Genomic DNA, 20,896 nt, shown 5'->3' with positions numbered 1-20,896 from the left:
TCAAATTTTTGAGCAGATATCACGCCCTTATCAGGATCTTATTTTACCATAGAATAACTTCTCTCTGTGAAAGGATGATTTGAGGAGAACAAGAGCACAAAATTAGCAAAAAAACAAGCCGAAGCTCCGAGCAACGTTTTTAAAAGCTACAATGGGACTGTGGTGAAAGGAAAAGGCTGTGAGAGAATGAGCAGGTGTGGAGGGAAAGACCCATGGGCTTCAGGGAGAGAATAGATCAATAACTAATTTCAGTACCGAGCTCCACTCACACTGTTTTCCAATAAAGGCTGGATGGAGAGTACTACTGGCTTAGCCCTCCCCCCACTATCTCTCTTCTATCGCCTTCTACAAGCAGGGATTGGACTCTATGGAGGAAAGGCAGTTTGTGTTAACAGGGTTGTGTGTGTGTGTGTGTGTGTTGGTTGGATGGATTATGTTCCTACAGCTAGTGCATTGTAAAAAGAAAAATATATAATCCGACGTTGCCATTCCCATGTTTGTCCTCCATGAGTGCTCCAACAGCCATTCAACCTATACCGTGCCTGTAACTTTTTTCCCTCCCCTCTCCCCTCACTGCTCTGCCTCCCTCCCTCCTTCCCTCCCTCATTCGACCAGGGCCAGAGTTGAGGTTTTGTCAAGAGATTCAGACAGACAGGAGAGTGAAGCGTGTGTCATGCAGGGCTGCTGCTGCTGCTGCTGAGGCTCTTCTCCTCAGAGGCTGTGACCTAGATAACCAAGAGGAGCTGGAGCGCTCGCAAGCCTTGGAGCCACTCCAGCTTCAGCAATGTCAGGAAGGGGTTAGTTGTGTAACACAATGTCCTATTTAGTTTGCTCGTCACACACACACACACACACACACACACACACACACACACACACACACACACACACACACACACGGGTGCAAACACACATATGCACTGTAGGCTATGGCGTTCCCGTACCATTATAGTACGTTTCTTTTGGGCAGTGTTTGGTTATGACCATAGACAGGGAATGCAGAATTGGTGCATGTGAGAAAGCAAAAAATAAAAAATAAATAAATAAATAGAGGAAAGGGGCTTTAAATTCATTCATCATATTTAAACATAAGCATTACGAATGCTTGGGAAAACCCGTCCACGCCAGCAGTCACATAATGTCATATTACAACCACGTCAAAACATCTACGGGCACACACTTCCCTGTTGTGTTGTAGTATTTTATACTACCGCTTGTGTATTTTTGCACTCACTCACAACTGATGTCTGGTGTATGAAAACAACCATGAGGTAAAACACACAGCACCAATTATTAGCATGCTTGAATAGCAGGCCAGCAAGTTCAGAATATTTAACGCAGCACTCCCTGGTCAGCTCCAAACAGTAATGTTCTGACAAACATAAAATAATGTCAAACTGAAATGACTGAATCCATCAAACTAACTGAGACAACACTGACGGTGAGACACTTGACTGTTTTATTGGTCCGGCTTCATGTTAAGTGAGAAGATGCACAAGTTCCATAAAACACCACCACCATCATGATCATCATCCTTTTGAGGAGATAAAATATAGATGGAGCCTACTGTGCTGCAACAACTTTAATAGGCTGCACTGTGAATAACTAAATCTTTAACCCTAACATCTGAGCTGTATTTGATATGCAGGAGCAACATTGCCATCTGGTGGCTTGTTTTTCATATTGCAACTTCCTTCTTGGAGGAATATGGTTCACTCAACTGTTCACAGCAGATTCATTGTTACAGTAAACTAAGTTACAACTCAAAGACCAGGTTGTAAACATACACACATTAGTCTGTATATTTGGCACAGACAACACAAAATGAGAATTCAACAAAGGCCTCTATGGTTTGTTAGGTTTAAATTCATTAAAAAGGTGGAGTCAGTACACATACAATACAGACAGGTAGCGGACCGTGAGGAGATATTCACTGATTTTGACAATAAGTCACATGACTACAACCATTCACCAGAATCGCTGACTCCACCTTTGGTGCCAAAATGCTCAGACATTTTATGCTAATTAATACAGGCCTGTCCAGTCTTTTAAAATTAGATTTAAGAAAGGACAAAAACGTTGTCATTGCCTATGTTGGGGCTTGAAGCGGTCCCATCCAGGCTTTGGGGTGTACGTGTGCTCAGGCAGGAGAAAGTCTTTCAGTCTGTCTGGTAAAGGCAAAGCGTTGACTCTTTCTTCCAGGGGCCAGGGCTGTAGGTGGCTCCTTATGAACGCCCTGCAAATGCATCTGAGAGCGGTAGGGCTGGCTTCATGCTCTACTACGCGGCTGTGCAGGTCTGCCAGAGCCTGGGCATAGGGGTGAGGGTCCTGACCGGGCACGGGGACCTCCAGCCTGGGAGGCACATGCAGCGATGGGATGTCTACCTTGGCAAAGTCCAGCAACACCTCAGCCTGCTCTAGGAGCTCCGAGGCATGGCTTTGATCAGAGCACTGTTCGAGAGCTGTTTGGAGCCTCCGGAAAATGAGGCTGTAACCCGACCAACAGGAGTCTCCGTGATAAGAGCAGACCAAAGAGGCCCGGCTCTGGATTAAGAGCACAGCCAGAGGGAAGAACAGGTCAAAGTGCTCCAGGCTGGTCTGTGTCAGCGAGGGCTCTCCATCCTCATTCAGACAGCAGCTGGGGTCCACACCGTGAGACAGCAGGAGCTGTGTGGTCTTCAAACAGAAGTTACCGATCTCAGCAGCGTCCTCCACACTGGCCTCCAGAGCCTCCTTAACCAGGAACACCAGCGACGACTCCACGGTTTCTCCGTCTACAGTGGCAGCGTTGATGTCAGCACCTGATGTGAAGAAAGCGCCACTCAGAACCACATATGGGATCAGATCTAAAATCACTCAACTACGGCTATGTGAATATAAGAGCACATGTGCTTTAAATAATGTAACTGTAATGATGAGCCAATTTGACAACTAAATCATTTCGTAGGACCAACTTAACAAAAATATTGATTTTTTAAAATGGCCTACCAACTTTTTTTAAGGGGTACTTCAGGGGTATTAATATTGTATTTCTATGACTTTGGAAAGATTTAAAAAAAAAAGTGATATGAGATATCCTGACTGTTAGTACCTAGCTTGGCTCACTCTACAAAAACTGGATCCTACATTTCCCATAATAAACCTAGAAGTCTATATCATTGGACCTCTTTGGATGGCAAATACAAATGTATTTCACCTCCAAAACCCTAGTTTGTAACTAAGGCTTTCTGTTATACACTTGAATTATCCTCGCCCAAAGACCTATGATTCATGCACCCCCTGTGGACAAGAGCGGTAGTGTTTTTACTACGCCAGCTGTTGTTTCTGGGTGAATGTACCCATGACAAAGGCATTAAGGAAAACATTATACAAATAGCATTATTTGCACTGATGGTCTCGTTTGCTGTTGCATAGTACCTTTAAATTTAACAAAGCTTTTTAAAAGCCACCTTAGACAAAAGCAGGTCTCTACATGTAAAACTTAGTAGAGTGTGTTTTCTACACCAAAAGAGTGAATATCTTTTGCACCACTCCAAGTTGGTTACGGTTTTATTAAGTCCTTCTTTCATGATTTACAAATCAAAAGTGCCCGTACTTCTGAAGACAAAAAATAAATAAAAACATTACTATGTGCCGTCAACCATCAAAGACAAGCTAGTATCCCAATCTATGTCACTTTCGACACTATTCACTATTATTCGACACCGGCTACTGAACGTATACACATAAACTAATACATTTTTTGACCTATCTGACATAAACACAGTATTTTTGTTACATACTTTGGACAATGTCTACCTTTGTTTTTCTGATATTTCTGTCAAACTTATTGGCTGTTGTGAGAAGTTGCTTTGCTGTTGCCTTTTAATGAAAAGTACATAGTTAAGTTTGGGATGCATTACAGCCATCTGACTCGTCTTGAAGAACTGTAAAACTGTCTCTCCACTGTTTCTCAAACAGTGGTTGAAGGAGCCATGAGTGAATACCCCATAAATAACTGACCGGTTAAAATAAATGGATAAAAATTAGGAGATCTGAGAACCATCTTCCATCTGACTTTCAGTCAGTTAGATTAATTTAAGTGGCTATTTGGGTTGGGGAACACTGGTTGTAATTACCTAACAAAACTGTAAAATCTACATGAGGGGCTCCTTTGTTTTCATTATTTACATACAGTTATGTTTAATCTGAAAAGATTGATGATACTATAACACTGTGAGGACACAGAAGACTTTTAGTACTCAGCATCCTATAGTTCCAAATCTTGTCAGTCAGTCGCTTCATGCCTGGATTACATGATTTGTTCTGCTCCTGTATATGCATAATTTAGTCTGACAACCACCATACTTCGATCTAAAAATGCAAATAGGTGGACAGGAAGGGATACTAACAAATGTTTCAGAATGCAGTGGTCTAAGATTCTGTCTGAGAGGGTATTTTAATGACCTAAAGAAGACAAGAAGGCAAAGTGAAGATGCAGGGAATTTTACAATCGGTACCTCTCTGAAGTAGAAGCCTGATGTTCTCTGTGTTGTGCACCGTGAGTCCGTCACTGCTTGCCAAGGCATGGAGCAAAGATGTTTTACCTTTGGAGACCAAATAATAATTCATTTTCAGAATGAATGAGTGAAAGATATATTTATTCATATATATTTTAATTTGTCGGGGCAGTGTCAATTTACCATGTTTATCCCTTGCATTCACGTCAGCGCCCAGGTCCAGCAGAGTGAGCAGGCAGGGGAGCCTCTCCGACTCCTCACTGGCAAGATCCAATGGACTGCTCTCATGGATCTACCAAGCAACACTTACATGTTATTTACATGAAATGAAATGCTAAGAAAACTGAGGGAATACCATGAGAACAAGAGAGCACATAAGCAATAGTTAAGACAGTCGTCTCACCCTGCCTCTCTTCTCAACGTCCGCTCCGTGCTCCACCAGCAGCCGCACCATGTTTGGCCTGTTCCTCATAACTGCTATATGTAGAGGGTTGTAGTATGACACTGGGTCTGGGAGGGGAGAAAGAAATATTCACATTTAACAAGTGGAGTCTTCATCGCGGAGCGGAAATTAACTTGAGAAAGAAATGTATATATTGAGAAACATTATCACCAATTTTACAACACAGTGTAGAAAAACTTTGCAAATAGAGAAAGAAATAACAGGATGTTTTAAGGAAGCCAATGACACAACTTCAGACAACTTTGAAGGGATGTTGTTGAAGGGTATTTATTTTATTTGCTTGCATTTTCTGTATTTCACTTGGGTTTTGAATGCAGTGCATTTTTAGACAAACTGTGTTAGGCCCACTCACTGCCTGTAGCTGGCAGCAAACCATTATAAATATAAAACATATTTGTATTAACCTTTAGAGATTAATAAACCTTTACATGTAACGGAACTGCACATGACAGTGGTATCTGAGTGGCACAGGAAACATTTATTGCTTGTGCATGTGTCTGTATATTACTGACAAATGATCTGTTACGAATATGTCCAGATAATTAAGTGCCTCTGCCACTAAAGCTACTCCAATGAGAAATGCTCATGTTTCAGCACAGTGCCTCTAATGTGTCTGGCACAACCTGACATTTTCATAACACATAAAGGCAAATAATGGCATAATGTGAACATCTCTATGTGCAAAGTGGGAGCATTTGTCAGTGTTAACTTTCTGAAAAGAGGCATTCAAGAAATGTGAAAGATGAATGGAGCAGCCTCTGCCAGGATCCCCTAATTATGTCCCTGGGGAAAGACATTTCTTTAAAGTACCACTAGAGGTCACCACAGCAGAGTTTGGATGAGCTCTGGGAGGTTTCATCACAGCACACTTGTCACCTCCAAATTTTGTTTGACCATCAAGGTCTAGGAATAAAAAAAAGTATACGCCTCCTGTTAGTGAAACATGTCTTAGTTATAGGGGAAGAGTTACCAGATAGAACCACTACATTGTTTATTAAATGTGAGGTAAACTTGTTCATTTGTGTAGTGAACGCACAGCACTTAATTTGCCATAGAACAAAACTAGTTGAAAATAATCCACATTGATCACTCCAATTAGCATAAATATGAGTAAATCCCTTTCTCTGGATAGCTACTCCATATGTTAGTTGCTCTGTACATTTTGTGTCAATGCGAGGACGTTCACAAATCCCTTTTCACCTTCAAAGTTGAGATCGGCTCCGTAGCGCAGGAGGATTTCAGCGGCGTACACCAGTCCCTGCTCTGCCACTTTGAACAGAGCGTAGCTGATGCCTTCTGCAAACACCTCCGACTGGGACTCACGCTCCAGGAGCTCGGCCAGAGAACTACAGAGACCAGCCTCGTCCTCAGGGCTTTTCACTCTGGACACAACCAGAGGAGAATAAGCAACTTTTCATTCAAACACTCCCCTAATGACACACACACACACACACACACACACACACACACACACACACACACACACACACACACACACACACACACACACACACACACACACACACACACACACACACACACACACACACACACACACACACACACACACACACACACACACACACACACACACACACACACACACACACACACACTCACACTCTCTCTTGCTCTTCCACAGTTTTTTCCACAACATGTTTAACTAAAATTACTCAAGGTTAAAACACATACTATAATTAAATTCTGTGCATAACTACACATTCAACCCATAACATTGTAATAACGTGTCTTTGGCCTTACCTGTCCTCGTGAGCGCCATCTCCCTCAAGCCTGACAACGCACATCACAGCGTCAACCAGCGGCTGATACTCATATATGATCCTTCGAAACCCGTGGAGGAAAGGCATGGCTTCAGAATGAATGTAGGTCAGCGCCTGCAAAAACAGTAGTGGACAGTAGTGTGTGTCAATATGAAAGAAAATACGTGTCATATGTTTAGCTTCCCTCCAGAGCAACCTGCTCAGCCTTATCTCTCGAGTACAGCTGACAAGTGTGTTTGGGATATGGGTGACACTTCACGCTAACTTGCGAATGCAGACGCTTTGCAACGCCTTACACAATATTATCTCATCTGAATTAATGCAGCTGTCATTTCTTATCACACGAAGAAGTTCAAGTGTAATCTCAATGTATGTTAAAGTTACATTTGGCTAGCTAACTCATTATAACTGTGCGCATGCTCTAAGAAAAAAAGTTAGCAAAGGTTAGCAAGCAGGCTAATGGTAGGCTAAGCGTTAGCGTTGTCGGCCACATGTTTCAATTATTACCTTTAAATAATATTTTCAAATGTCTGAGAATTAAACGAGGTGAATTCATAGAAACTCGCTCGGACGCTCCAGGGACGCTCACGTCAAGCCGTTTCGCTCAAAGCAGGAAACCTCCACCACGCCCACATCAGTCCGACGGTGTTTTCATCCCCCTTTAAAGCACCGAGGTACAGAAGGTTCCCCTTTACGCTTTGCCCTTGAACAATGGCTAAATAAGTGGTGTTTTTTCTTCTTTTGAGGAGTAGTTTCTTATTAATCGTAGAGCACACCATTTTTTATTAGAAAGTGTGTCAACTGTTTTTACCCTAGGGAACATTTTCAGTGCAAGATATTGTAAGAATGAGGCTACTTAAAGTATAGAGACCAAGTCAGAATAATGTATTAAATCAGTGTTGGCCTACTGTTGGTGGTGTGTGTCACCTGCTCACCTGGAAACTCACCATGAAAAATCAAACAGCAGATAGCACAGCCTATTGGACCTTACTCATATTGTCAGCTACACCATTAATATTGTGGTGACAAGCTTGGATGATTACAAAGGTTTACATAGGAAACAGCACAGGCTTCTTCTTTTTTTCTTATTAATGTGACATTTCTAATCATCACAGTTCACATTGCTTCTGTCATGGTCTGTCATGCACTTGACAAACCATAGTAACATTGTTCATTATGTCCCTTTCTTCCAGAGATCAAGTCATTGATTACCCTTTGGCTTTTTCATTTGGATGCTCTGACTAAAAAATATTTTAGCACCAACACAAAAAAATCTAAAAATAATATTTCGTCCATATGGCACATCAGTCCAAGCTTTCAGGTGTTTTTTTTTGTTATTTTTTTGACAACCACTCCATTATGCTAACAGCATCTGTTTGCTAACAGTCACCTTTGTCCTATTAAGCAAAAAAGAAACTCCTGCTGTGCCTGGGTTTGGTGACAGATGGCTTACTTTCAGAACCGTTGAGGAGTACTTTTATTACAAAAGAGGACATTTTTAACACATTTGTGTGTCTGATTTTAAACGCAACATATGTTGTTCCTGACATGATGTGTCAGGTTTGGGAAAGTGATGCAAAAGTCTTGCTGATGAAGACCTGTTAGGTAAGACCACCAATAAAATTAAATAAAAATTACTTTTTGTCTGAAAGGGTGAATCGTATAAAACTAAGAGGATGTGTTAGATATGGGATGTTTGGATAGTGGGCTTTTAGCAAGAAGATAAATGCTGCAAAAACAAGAGGACATTTTTTGAACAAAGCGATGTTCTGTAACAAGAAAAGTGGAATATGCAGTTACCTTTGCATTTATTGTGGTGACCATAATATAATCCCTTCCCCAATGCTGTAAATTCCAACAAAATGATGTTAAATATTTGATCAATGAATTCACTATGAATATTGTTAATGCTTTGAGTTCAGTTGGGTGCCTGTTTTGTATGTTGTATCACTGCTGACCAAATAATGGTTGATTCAAGCTCTGTCTTTAGGTGGCAGCAGAGCAGCACTGACGTACACACCAAGTCTCTGAGCATGGGATTAATGCTACACATCCATATGATGAACGGAAACACAACCCATCATGTAGCTAATGGAGACATGGGCCGGATCTCAAGAAAACATCAAAGGCTGAATCTGTGTGGCAAAGGCCTACAGATTGCTCCTCTTCTGAACCAGAAAAACTGTGTACGGTAATTTCACCTCTGTTTGACTCATTCTAATTCTGTCACTTTCAAAATAATTGTTATTTTCTCATCCAAGTCAACCGATCAATAAAGCATTGTTCCCTGAACGGATGGCAGCTTGCTCAGACTCCCAGTTAATATGGCTGAAGTCTCTTCTGCTTTTTTCCCGATCACGCTCAATTTACCCTCCATTTTCAAGCTCTGTGCTCATGAATAATCAACTTAATCTCTCCTTTTTACAAATCTGCAAGTAATTAGTTTCCCACGTCTATGTGCACACACCTGCCGGGGTTCTCTCAGCGAAGTAGACAATCTCTTTTTTCCACTGTAGTTAATGTGTACCTTTGCCACCATGTGGTCATAGGAGCATACTGTTTCTTGTCAGACAACAGACACAGAAGGTGGGAAGACATAATCATCCGAATCAGGCATTAAACATGTATATCAGATGCTTACCCCATTACAGTTCTGAGGTGAAGCATTAAGCACTCAGGTTCTTGACGAAGTTTAGAGACGCCACTGGTGCAGCAATGCAGTGCAGTCAATGTCGTCATTTCAACACTGTGGTCATCAAAATGTAAGGGTTGAAACTGCTTTTGCAATATGAATGAATAAGCTTTTATTAGTGTTTAGTTTTTGTTCTTTTAACATGTCCTAAAAGGAAAAGGAAGAAGTATAAGTTTATTTTAGCCTACCCCTTCTTCACTCCTTCGTATAATCATCAGATTCCCTTCATATTTATATAATATTTTAACACAGTATGACAAATTGCATTATATTTATATGCATAAACCCAGAAACAAAACAAAAAAAGCATACATATTTACATATGTCCATATGTCCACAGTAGAAAATAAATAATGTATACAAATAAATAAATAATCCTTGAGAACTCCTGGTCAAAGCCTTTCTTCCTCCCATAACCCCGTGAAAACCATATTTTGGAGCCTCTATAAGCCACTGGTATTTGTATTTTTCAAAGACAATTGTGGCAATACACAGGTAAATGTGACATTAATGCAGTCATTTAACCTTCAATCAGCTGTATGCCAGGGAACCACTCAATGGGATTACAGGTATCAAAGATGTAATGGTGGTTAAGCTAAGAACAAGGCTTTTGTCAAAATATCACCCCCTTTCTGATTTATCCGTTTTTCCCTTCTGTCGGGACTGGATGGAGGATGGAGGCAAAGACGGGGAAACATAGGGAAGATAACAGCAGCTCCATCCCCATATCCCTCACCAGTAAATTGGCTCTTTATTAAATTTAGGCCCCATCTATCAATACAAAAGACAACGGTATCGAAATGGCTTTGTTGGCCACAAATCGCCGGCAATAGATTGAGCCTCTCTTGAAACAAGGCCATCCTTTACGGGCTCACATTTCCTCCTGCGGTGAAAGGGAGCAGGACACAATAAGACTTTCATTTGTTCCCGGGCTGATCGATGTAGCCCCTCTTGAACGTCTGATTACGAGGGTATCACATGTAAAATAAGAATCTATTAAACATTTAGACCTGTTGGCTCCCCTTTGGATTTCCTTTCATTTATTTATTTATCTTTCAAATGGTGCTGTCAGGGGAGCTTGAGGAGATTTACATAGCTGCAAAGTACTCTAGGCTATGCTAAACTGTGTGGATTGTCCCGGGAGGGTGCTGCATAAAAGGAGAAGTTAATTACTGTGCATACAAAGTACTTTTAAGATGTAATAAAACAGAACACGCGCAAACACAAGAAGCTTTCAGGTCCTGAGAAAAGCCGCACACTCCTGAGGTGAAAGGTGAAAGAGTGGCAGTGGTGAAGGTGAAAGTATACTGAAATGATAACTAAGTGGCTTGCGCATTGTGGTTTGGTTTTTTTCTCTCAGTTCCATACCGAGAGCAGGAATTATCAGAACTGCAGGTCTGGGCCCTAATACCCTTTTGTGCTGGCAGCGTATTGCTGAGTGAAGATTGTGGATGGAAATAATCAGCCCTTTTTAAAGGTCAGGGGAAGTTAAGCATGCACCCAAAGTAGACCATGACACATTTGCGCTGATAAGAAATAACTGTCTGTGTAAGGAAGAATGAGAGAGAGTTCACCTTGTCCCATTTATGCTATCGTGATTGCTCAGCTGTCAGTCAAATATAATGGCACCATTGCAGCCAGCCTAACCAGCCAATTGTACAGGAAACTATTTAACTTGAGGAATACAGAGTAATGCACTGAAATAATACTAGTGTAGCATTGTAACACATAATCAAAAAACCTAAATCGATGAGATGGTGAGAGGCATAATAACAGTCAACATAGAAATGGTTTAATTAATTAAACCTGCAATAGTCTCATTTTTGGACTCTTGGGGGCAGCAGAAGCACGAGAAGAAACTGATATATAATTAAGGTTTAGGTTGAGGCTAACTGTTAAGAAAACATCTTCCTATTTACACACCAAGCAGATATTGAGCAACATTACCATTCATTTGGAGTCATGTTTCCTGCTCCCAGGAGAATGTATACTACTCTCTACTCTTTGCATTGTTTTTGGTCCTCTCTCCTGAGAGAAATATGTGACTCTTTTATGTGCTAAATGTACACTAGCAAGTCGGTAACTTTGCCTTGAGTACATGGGGTTTGTGTAGCTTTTTAAATAAGTAGCTTTTTATAATAAGTTATATGCTACCCTGCACCAAAACAGTAACATTTCTGGTGGGTAAGCCCCAACAATGATACTGTATGATGGGGCTCTGCAGAGCTGTGGGGGACTGTGGAGTCATGTTATAATTGTCTATGCATGTTGTTTTATGTTAAAAATAATACAAACAAAATAAAACCAATGAGCAGTAAAAAAGGAAATACATAAATTAAATACAAACAAATTGTATCCTCAGGATCCTAGCAACAAATACATACTGTAACTCAGTCACAGTAACATCACTATGATGAGTGATCTTATAATAGGCCCATGCTGGTGGAAGTACAAGTAATATTAGCCATTTAAAGGAATAGGTTTGATATTCTGGGCAGCAAGGAAACCAATGAAGACTCCAGGAAGTTACTGCTCCCATCCAACCAATAGTGTTAAAAAATAGGCACATTTTACAGTTTTTTTTAGTAAACTACATGCTAAATGAATTGGTGATATTAGTTTGCATTTGCTTGTGGGTGGATTGTAATTGTTGTACATAACCATAGCTCTTTCCCTGTTTTCAGTAATAATGCTAAATTGCTAAGTTTACTGGCTGATATTTGTAGATACCTAACTAAAAGATTTATACCAGTCTCCTATCTGTCAGTTAATCAAATTCATCTCCAGAAAGTGAATATGTGTATTTCCCAGCATATCTATCAATTATTTTCAAGTAACACCCTTTGTTTCTCACTCCATTTCCGGAGTTATTGAAGTGTTTATTTCTTGTTTTGGAGGGGGGAGCGATTACTTTCTGCAGAGTTTAGGAAGCAATAAAAAAAAAGGACAAATCATTTGGGGACGAGTGACTTACAGCATGGGAGGCTATGGGAAGGTCACTCTTTGCGTTCCCTCTGGGCATCAGTCTTGAAAACAGAGTGACGGCCCCTGAGAGGCCGATAAGTAAATACAGTTTTAATGGGGCTGTGAATGGCTGGTGGTAATCTGGTGCAGGCCCGGGAGTGGGCAGGGCACAGAGGGCGACGGGGCATTCTGCAGCGGGTTATTATTAATGCTATCATAGATCAGATAGGACCAGGGGAGGAGAATGAAAGGTGGTGATGAATTCGGGCCTCCTGTCTACCAAACTGACTGGAGGACAAGCCGGCCGAGGCTGGGATAAGGTCATGGGATGAAGGATGCCGCCCAAAAGAAGACACAAGGGGCGATTCATTATGTATAACTATAGAGGATGAGATAGTATACACCCTAGGGACCTATACTGAAGGTCATAGGTTGACAATGGGAAACTTCAAAAGGACAGCCTCTAGTGTGTTTCTACTTACCCATTTGGCAATCTTCATACGTGACTATATTTGTACAGCTATATGTACCAGCAATTGATTTTCAGAATTATTGACAGAAAATCTGTATCCTCCATAGGAAAGCAAACTGCCTGACATCCTAAAGTAAATCATTGTGATAGGCGACTGAGAAGGGTTATGCAGTTTCTTGTATTTTCGCGCGTGTGACATTTGAGTCTTCTGTGTTATTTTCAAGGTATGAAAGCTTACAGATCTTTTTCACTACATCAAAGAATTGAGATCTTTCTTCCACACATCAAAGTCTTAAGACCTTGTCCTTGGAGAGGTCTGTACATCTAAACGTCACATCAGGCAAGACACGAAGGCTTTATATATTTGCCTCCTACACAATGTTTTTCAATATTGCCTACAATAGCTCTACCTATATATTTTTTTAAACTCTCATATTTCCAAATGGAATGTGACTTATCACCTTTTAGAATGGAGATGGATGGTGCGTGAGTGAGTTTGAACAGGCGGCAATGTCAGTGTAATTTAGCCCAGGAAATGGACTTACCATGTGCTGAACTGAAAGGATTTCACCTTTACTTTTTTTTCTTCTTCTAATGACTTTCAGTGACAGACGATGTAACCTAAGCCACTCTGCCTCTGCTGGGACTCTCTCTGATTTCCAACTCCCCTCCCCCCCCCCACATCCCCCGTGTATAGTGTGGGCTTCAGGGGATTTGTTTGAGTGTCGAGCTGTAGACGGGCTACTTTTGGACGCCTACCAGCCTTTGTGTGAGCGATGTTCCAGGCAGCCCACCATTACGACGAGGGAAAGTGACTGCTTTACATCAACGTTTTTTGGCCCCCCTCACCTCCTAATGCTTTTTGCAGCTGCAGAAGAGTGAATTTGTTTCCACGATCAAATTGCACACATTTAGGTGGAAGCAAAAAGCTCGGTACCATAAGGAGACAAATGGATCTTGAAGTCAACCAGAAAGGATTCCTTAAAATTAGGACAAATGGCAGCGGCTGTTACTATAATTTAGAGTTCCCACAGATTTCAGACAGACCCTTACATTTGCACAAAACAACTTTGAAACATGTAACTGGAGTAGTATACTCTGTTTGGGTAAATGGGTGGGCGATTTCCTTTCTCTCTCTGCGAGGCCTTTTTAGACACAAGTGCTGCATACAATCTAAGTGTCCTAATTTACTTTAACTTGTTGTTTTCTAAGTTGTAACTAACAGGTATGTGATGAACTGACCTTTGGCATTTGTCCCTCATGGCTCTGACGTATGGGAACCTAAATGCATCTATAAATGAAGATGTGCCTGCAGAGATTGTCTTAGGGCAAGAGACTGCAGAAAAAAACGTAATTTTTTTTCAAGCACTGGTCAATTGTGAGTTTTGGACTATTTTGCTTACATTTCTTATTACATACAAGTATAAATAAAAGGTCCAAAATGTACAGTTAGGTTTTTATTTTACTAAAATGTGTCCGTTTGCTTCTGTATATTTCTCCTATACAACCAACTGTAACGGCCATTATTTCAAAATCAGTTTTTCTCAATACTCTGAACCAAAGATCTCATCTTCTAGATCACTTTCAAGTGAACTTTACATAATCATTCTTAGCACTATTCTGAAGCTTATTACAGAAGTATTGGTGGATATGTTGTTAATTGTCTGATTTAATCAATGTTTAAGACCTATACCAAGTATTGTTTAGTTATAAAGTGATAATATGTACAAAAAATGTGTTTTATACAAACTTTGGACACTAAAATGTTGTAAAAAAGAATTAAAGATGTTATCCCTGGCTTTATCGAACAACTACATTTAGTCTTTTTACAGAGATGCAAATGTAAGCTTAATTAGTTAGATATTGCCACATTTGCAAATCTGTTCAAAGCTTTCTAAAAAAAAAATCTATTAAAAAAAATGATTGCTTTAATCCGAGTAATCAACTGGCAAAGTTATATGATGATATATACATAAATTAAAAATATTATCCTATTCACCTGCAGTGTCTCACCTTAAAATGCAACAAGGACACTAACAACTCACGGTCGATCACAACAGCCGATCATACTCTCTCATGATAAAGGCACAGTCGTGACGTCATCAGTACTATGCTTTCCTCAAATCGGTGATTGTTTTTTTGTCCTTTTATATATTATCTATGGTTCTGTCCTACACACTCGAGCAGCTCAGTTCAGTTCAGCTTCAATGCCACACGGGGTCACTAGTGCCTGCCAAGTGGCGCAATCATGCAGTCAATTGGACATGTCCGATAACAACTTTTGAAGTAAATCCTTTTTGTCCACAGAGGGCAATGATGGGAACCTACGAGGCATTTAGTAAGGAGGCAAAGACACGAGTTGGTCCAATCGCGTTCTATCTGATAATGAACTGAACTTAAAAGGGAGATGTATTTGGGGTTGAATGTGAATCCAATTGGTTCAAAAGTGTTTGATGGGAATTTTTCTTTTTGCTGTCACCGCTACCCGTGAAGAATTGTGCGCTGCTGGAGCGCCACAAAGTCTCCCGCGGTGTGCCTGTGTCAGTTATTGTCACTGCTGTGAGCTCTCTCTCTACCTCTCATATTGTCTCGACGCGCATTGGACGGCTGACAATGCGTAAGCTCCACTGAAACTGTAGCCTACAGCCCTTCTACATAAAACAACGAAAGGTTTTTCGCATACAATTTCAAACACTTGGTGCCAAAGTCTGAACAGAAGTGTCAGGTGAACATTTTTGGCTCCAGCGGGTACATAGCCCCGCGTGCGCTCTGCGGTGGCTGCTGGAGTTGCGCTCAGGACTCAGGCGAAAACGTGGATGTTGCCTGGGTGTGGATGTACGCTGACCTATGTTGAAATTCGAACTTCTTTACTTTCATTTATATACGACACATGATGCTGGGCGAGGACTGCTTCCATTCGTGCCTAAGTGTCGGACTGTACCCACTGGACAGCAGAGAACTTCTTCAGGAGCCCGGTGCAGGTGATGCGGAGGAGGAGGATACAAAGCACAAAAACTGACTAACTGAGGACAATTGACGATTGAAAACCGTTTCAACGTGCCTGTTTATTGGAGAACATTGTTTTGGAGCTCATTGAGAATCATTGCTAAAAATGTATCACAGTGGACGTTTCACTCTGGGCTTCTGCATTTTGCACCAGACGTCTGAGCCAAAATGCTCCAAAGAGTGATGCAAAGCTGCGCACAAGTTCTTCCCTTTCGGTAGTTGTTGAATTTACCTAACGAAAACAAGTAAATAAGATTCTAGTTAACAGTTAACAGGCTTGAGATATACTTTTCGGGACTATGATTTTTTTGGTGTACAAAAGACTGGACGAGGATTATTTTCCTTGAGTTAAGCCGAATCTGCATCCATACACATTTTTTTTGGGCTGGATTCTGGTTTTCACGGCGCCAAGAAACATGTTGCATATCCTTGCGCTTCAGTCGGTGGTGTTACTTTTTGGAGGTGAGTACAATTTCTGACAATTATTTTACCCGACGTGCCTTCTAAAACACTGTTATAACTGCGGAAATAAGTTATTATTGGAAAGAAATTGCAGCCAGTCATAAAAGAAGTCGAATTGAACCTGTAGACAGCCTATCGAATGAGTTCATGCAGGGCTTTTCCAGGTATGCTATATAAGGGACATCCTAGCTTAGAAACAAGGGGACTGTGGGGTCACTGCATGGTGCCAGTGTTCTCTATTGCATATCTGAACATATACAGTGATATTTTGAATGGTATCTAATGCAGTTCATATTGAGTGATATATTATTCATGATGAAGAAACCCCTGTAGCCAGTGACCAGTGGCTTTACCTGTACAAACATCACCTGGAGCAGCTCTGCTCTTAGATAACATTTATCTCATGAACATTTCAACGTGACAGGGATTCTCTCGTGGGGCTTTATTGCCTCTTGGATTGTCAGGTTATTAAATAAAAATTCATCCCAGAGAGCCCATAATTATTTTATGGCAAAAAGTTATAACACCTGCAGGGGAAATAGATCACAACATGACAATCACTGCATGTTGTAATCAAACATAATGTTATTCTTCTTAAAATACTTTGCTCAATATTCAGTATCTGAGTTCTGTCCTCGGCAATGATAACGTATATTATGTTTCCTATGTAAATGACATCCCATAAGTCATTTAGTGCCACAAGGAGGAGAGCAGCATTTACTTTGCCTCCCTTGCAGCCAGAATGTGCAGATTGGAGTGCAGCTTGTGGTCTGGCTAATGAATTCCTTCTATCTTGAGGGAAAGAGGTTAAACAATACTGTCCCTATTGTTCATGTGTTTCTCCATATAGTAACTGGATTCTGCAGCGTTCTTATCAACCAGATGGAACTCATATTGTGTTATTCAGTAAAAAAAAAGAAGAAGAAAAAAAGTCTCCAGAGCCAATTAGTCAATTATTTTTCAATTCAAAACATCTTTCGTACTCAGTGGCCGTATATTCTTGTTTGCCTTTATTTTTGCCTTGGGACCAAGAATCATCATGTGATTGCGTTCATGTATACATCCAATCATCACGTGTCTGTTATAATAAAATAAAAGGAACACGTACAGCGATTCCCTGCTGCATTAAAGGTCATGCATTTCCAGAAAGTCAATGCTAAAGGCTCTCAAACGTCATCTCACACGTCGTACACCTTGATGAGGCTTCCTTCTCACAGCTCAGAGGAAGACTCTTATTTGACAGCGCCTCCATTATGAGTGCGGACTCACTGGCTTGAAGGGTACAATAATGATGTTTGCCATATGCCAAGGCCTTCTCCGTAACCATAAACAGTATGATATTAATTGAGCATTGTGTGTCATAAAGCTGCAGGACACAGCTTCTCACTGTGAATAGAGATGAACATGAATATCACACTCCAGGAAATGAGAGGATCAAATCCACGGTTGAAAAAAAATTAAGAAAAAAAAATGCCTGCACAGCATAATCAAGCCATAATTAGCAAGTGAAATCTTCTGGTATTCCGGTGAGACTGTCACTATACCCTTTGTTTTTCAAAAAATCTGAAATATTATTCCGGCATGAGAATGACTAAACCTAAACAATTTTCTTAAAATAAGTTGAAGAAAATGTCATCAAAAAGTGAATATGAAGTCAAAAGGTATTTTTTCTGAAAACTGGCCTCATATTTTAGAAAGTCCTGTCCTCCCTATTAATTGGCGCCGCTAGGTGTGTTCCAGTAAGACACCTCGCATGGGATTCCTGAGCGGAATATCCAATCTTCCCTCCCTTCGCCTTATCCTTGAGCTTAACAAGATCCAAAAGGGGATCAGGCAAGGATAGCCTTCAAGTCTACATCTTTAAGTACTAAGCACACAGCCCATGCTGTCTCTTGTCTCTGCTGTGCGTCTGTCCTCATGCTTCTATATCCCCGTCAAGGGATTCGGCTTGTCCTGTAGGATTTTTTTCTTTTTTTTTCTCTTTCATTCCTTTTCTGGAACACCAACATTTTATTCATTAGATTCTTGGTCTCTTTCTCAGTGGAGATTTTTTATCTGTAATTGTGTTCAAAAAGACCCACTGCTGTGGCCACCGCTGTGGCACACATGCAGCTCCTCTTCTTTTGCCTCTGGCGGTCCCTTAAGCCTTGCAACTTGTGTCCTTGAGCAGGCAAGGTGCAGAAAATGAGAGAGAGGCGTGACACAGAATCATGCTGGAAAAAGGAAAAGATGACTCAAATCAACGGTCAAAAGTAATTTGTTGTAGAAGGTTTTAGATAAAGGGTGAGTTCAGCTGTTCAAAAACACATGTTAACTTCCAGCTGAGCGAGCCGAGAACATCGGTAGACGGATCATGTTTGTAACTTCATGCTTTGCTGCTTTAAATGGCTGTGGAATGGGCTAGTTTGCATCCAGATTCGTATCGTGTGGTAAATTCTACCACAGTCGCTTTGGTTCCGGTTGTACCATGTCAAATTAGAGATAACGAAGAGGTCCGATTTCATCAACATTGCACTGGATATTTCAGATTGTGACCATACTTCTCACGTAGGGATTTGTCATGAGGGCTCCAGTCCTTATCCTTAATTCTGTTTCAAACCTTTGACATCTCATCATTTGGATTTTGTATCAGGAGCATACGGTCGTTAAGATTGAAATGATTGTCTTAACTGAGCTTGCATTGGATGAATACCTTTTAATGTCATTTGGCTGACGTGGTGGCATTAACCTGGTTGTGTTGTTTGTTTGGGGATCAGAGAACATCAGAAGAACACAAGAAATCCTCCAGCTTGGTGGTATTATTATCAAGGCTATCTTACAGCTGCGCTTAGAGCACACACTGTGGTGCATCACTGAGAGTTGTGATGGGGGGACAATGATAAAAAGAGGCAGATTTTTCACTTCTTTCAAATCCATTGTGGGGTGGCTTAGGGGCTTTTCTAAGTTTCTCTTCGTGGAAGGGCAAAGGAAAAGAAGATGACATAGCACCACCGGCGGAAGCTGGTTTTGAACTTCACTGCTGTGTAATTAACAAATGTTTACACCATAGGTTTCTATGTCAAACATTACAGCTTTGTTTGTTTAATGATTATATTATAAAGGGTATGTGTACTCCCATGTACTGTTTCACTCTCATTATGTTTAAACTGTGTGTGCAAGCCTGGCTTTCATTGTAGCTTTCCAAGCGCTGAGTCAAAAGTTTTTTGTTTTGACCCCATAAATTCATATATCATCAGTGTAATGCCCTATAATATTTCCACAAAGCACATCTGCCCTCCGTTAATTGGCTCTTTATAACCGCTGTGATCTCAAATTCAATTTAATCAAATTTCATGATTAGGTAAGGTGAGTGCAGGAGATTTGTGTAAAAGCTTTAAAGGGAAGGGTTGTGAATATATATGTGTGTGTGTGTGTGTGTGTGTGTGTGTGTGTGTGTGTGTGTGTGTGTGTGTGTGTGTGTGTGTGTGTGTGTGTGTGTGTTGTGTGTGTGTGTGTGTGTGTGTGTGTGTGTGTGTGTGTGTGTGTGTGTGTGTGTGTGTGTGTGTGTGTGTGTGTGTGTGTGTGTGTGTGTGTGTGTGTGTGTGTTGAGGAGGTGGGTCATTGTATTAATTGAGAAACATGCTGATGCAGTGTTTGTGCGTTCTCTCATCAGTGGATAGTTGTGTCTGAACAGAGGGCTTCCTCGTAAATCTAGCCGGGAGTTCACGGCCATAGTGTGTGTTCCAGTCACACTGTGTTGACGAGGGCTGGTGCAACAGAGGGAAAACACCCGAGACCAGCAAACTACATCAGGCTGCACACTGTCTCCAACTCATACGTTCATGTAAAGACATGAACTCCAGCTGCATTGGCAATTTCAATTTAGAATTTCAAGGAAGAAAGAAAAGTTTATCAAGACTTAGAGTCTAGAGCCTGTGAAACTGTTTACAGGCCCACTTGTCACATGCTGACATGCTCACACTGACAATGCTAACATACTGATTAAGGAGGAAATGGTTTGCTGTGTTCTCCATCTAAGTTTAACATGCCAAGATTGACTAATTAGCACAAAGTACAGCTGGAGCTGGAATGTCATTAGTATGCAGTCATTTGGTTTAACACTAAAGTATGGGAGAAACTTAAACATTGAACCAATGATAGTGCTAATTAAAAGTCTGACAAAAATAGTTTGGGTACCACAGATGTGTGTACCAAATTGAATGTTTTTCCAGCCAGCTGTTGTTGAGACGTTTTTCTCAGAACTACAGAGGTCAACCTTGTTGCAGGTCTGAAGTAAACTAGAACTACCAACCGGCGGTTATATGCCTCTGCGAGGCATACAATTGCCAAATGGAAAATTACAATAATGCTTTAAAGAAAGAATCTCAATTATGGTACAAGGTCGCTGCGACATCACACTATGTAAGGCCACAGTAACCTTTGACCTCCAAAATCTAATCAGTTCACCCCCGAGTCCAAGTGTAAGTTTGTGCTAAATTTGAAGGAAATCCCTCAAAGTTTTCTTGAGATATTGTGTTCATTAGGCATGAGGCCTCAGATACATTGATGACCTACAAA

General features: G+C 40.9%; 2 protein-coding genes across 3 annotated transcripts in view; one reads left to right on the top strand and one right to left on the bottom strand.

The window, feature by feature from the left end:
* Window positions 1–1,473: 1,473 nt before the first annotated feature.
* On the bottom strand, window positions 1,474–7,382 carry asb6 (ankyrin repeat and SOCS box containing 6). 2 transcript variants are annotated; one of them, XM_080041862.1, is made up of 7 exons: window positions 7,251–7,382; window positions 6,724–6,857; window positions 6,163–6,344; window positions 4,903–5,009; window positions 4,683–4,791; window positions 4,500–4,586; window positions 1,474–2,801 (listed from the first exon to the last, which is right to left on the bottom strand). In XM_080041862.1, the coding sequence occupies exons 2-7, from the start codon at window positions 6,828–6,830 to the stop codon at window positions 2,083–2,085; spliced, it is 1,311 nt and encodes a 436-aa protein (XP_079897988.1). In that variant the 5' UTR covers window positions 6,831–6,857; window positions 7,251–7,382; the 3' UTR covers window positions 1,474–2,082. The 2 variants fall into 2 exon arrangements, with proteins under 2 accessions (XP_079897988.1, XP_079897989.1); XM_080041863.1 differs by having other exon boundaries at window positions 6,163–6,335.
* Window positions 7,383–16,293: 8,911 nt separating this feature from the next.
* Window positions 16,294–20,896, top strand: part of LOC307258180 (transmembrane protein 132C) — a gene marked incomplete at both ends in the record, with an annotated part of 125,697 nt that continues 121,094 nt past the window's right edge. The window contains one exon of the mRNA XM_080037632.1: window positions 16,294–16,339. Within this exon, the coding sequence (XP_079893758.1) occupies window positions 16,294–16,339 (46 nt within the window). The remainder of the gene's footprint in view (window positions 16,340–20,896) is intronic.

The sequence above is a fragment of the Ammodytes marinus genome (assembly GCF_949987685.1).
Source record: "Ammodytes marinus genome assembly, chromosome: 2".
Lineage (NCBI taxonomy): Eukaryota > Metazoa > Chordata > Actinopteri > Uranoscopiformes > Ammodytidae > Ammodytes > Ammodytes marinus.
Note: the sequence above shows the minus strand (reverse complement) of the source record. Positions and strands in the feature narration are given on the sequence as shown.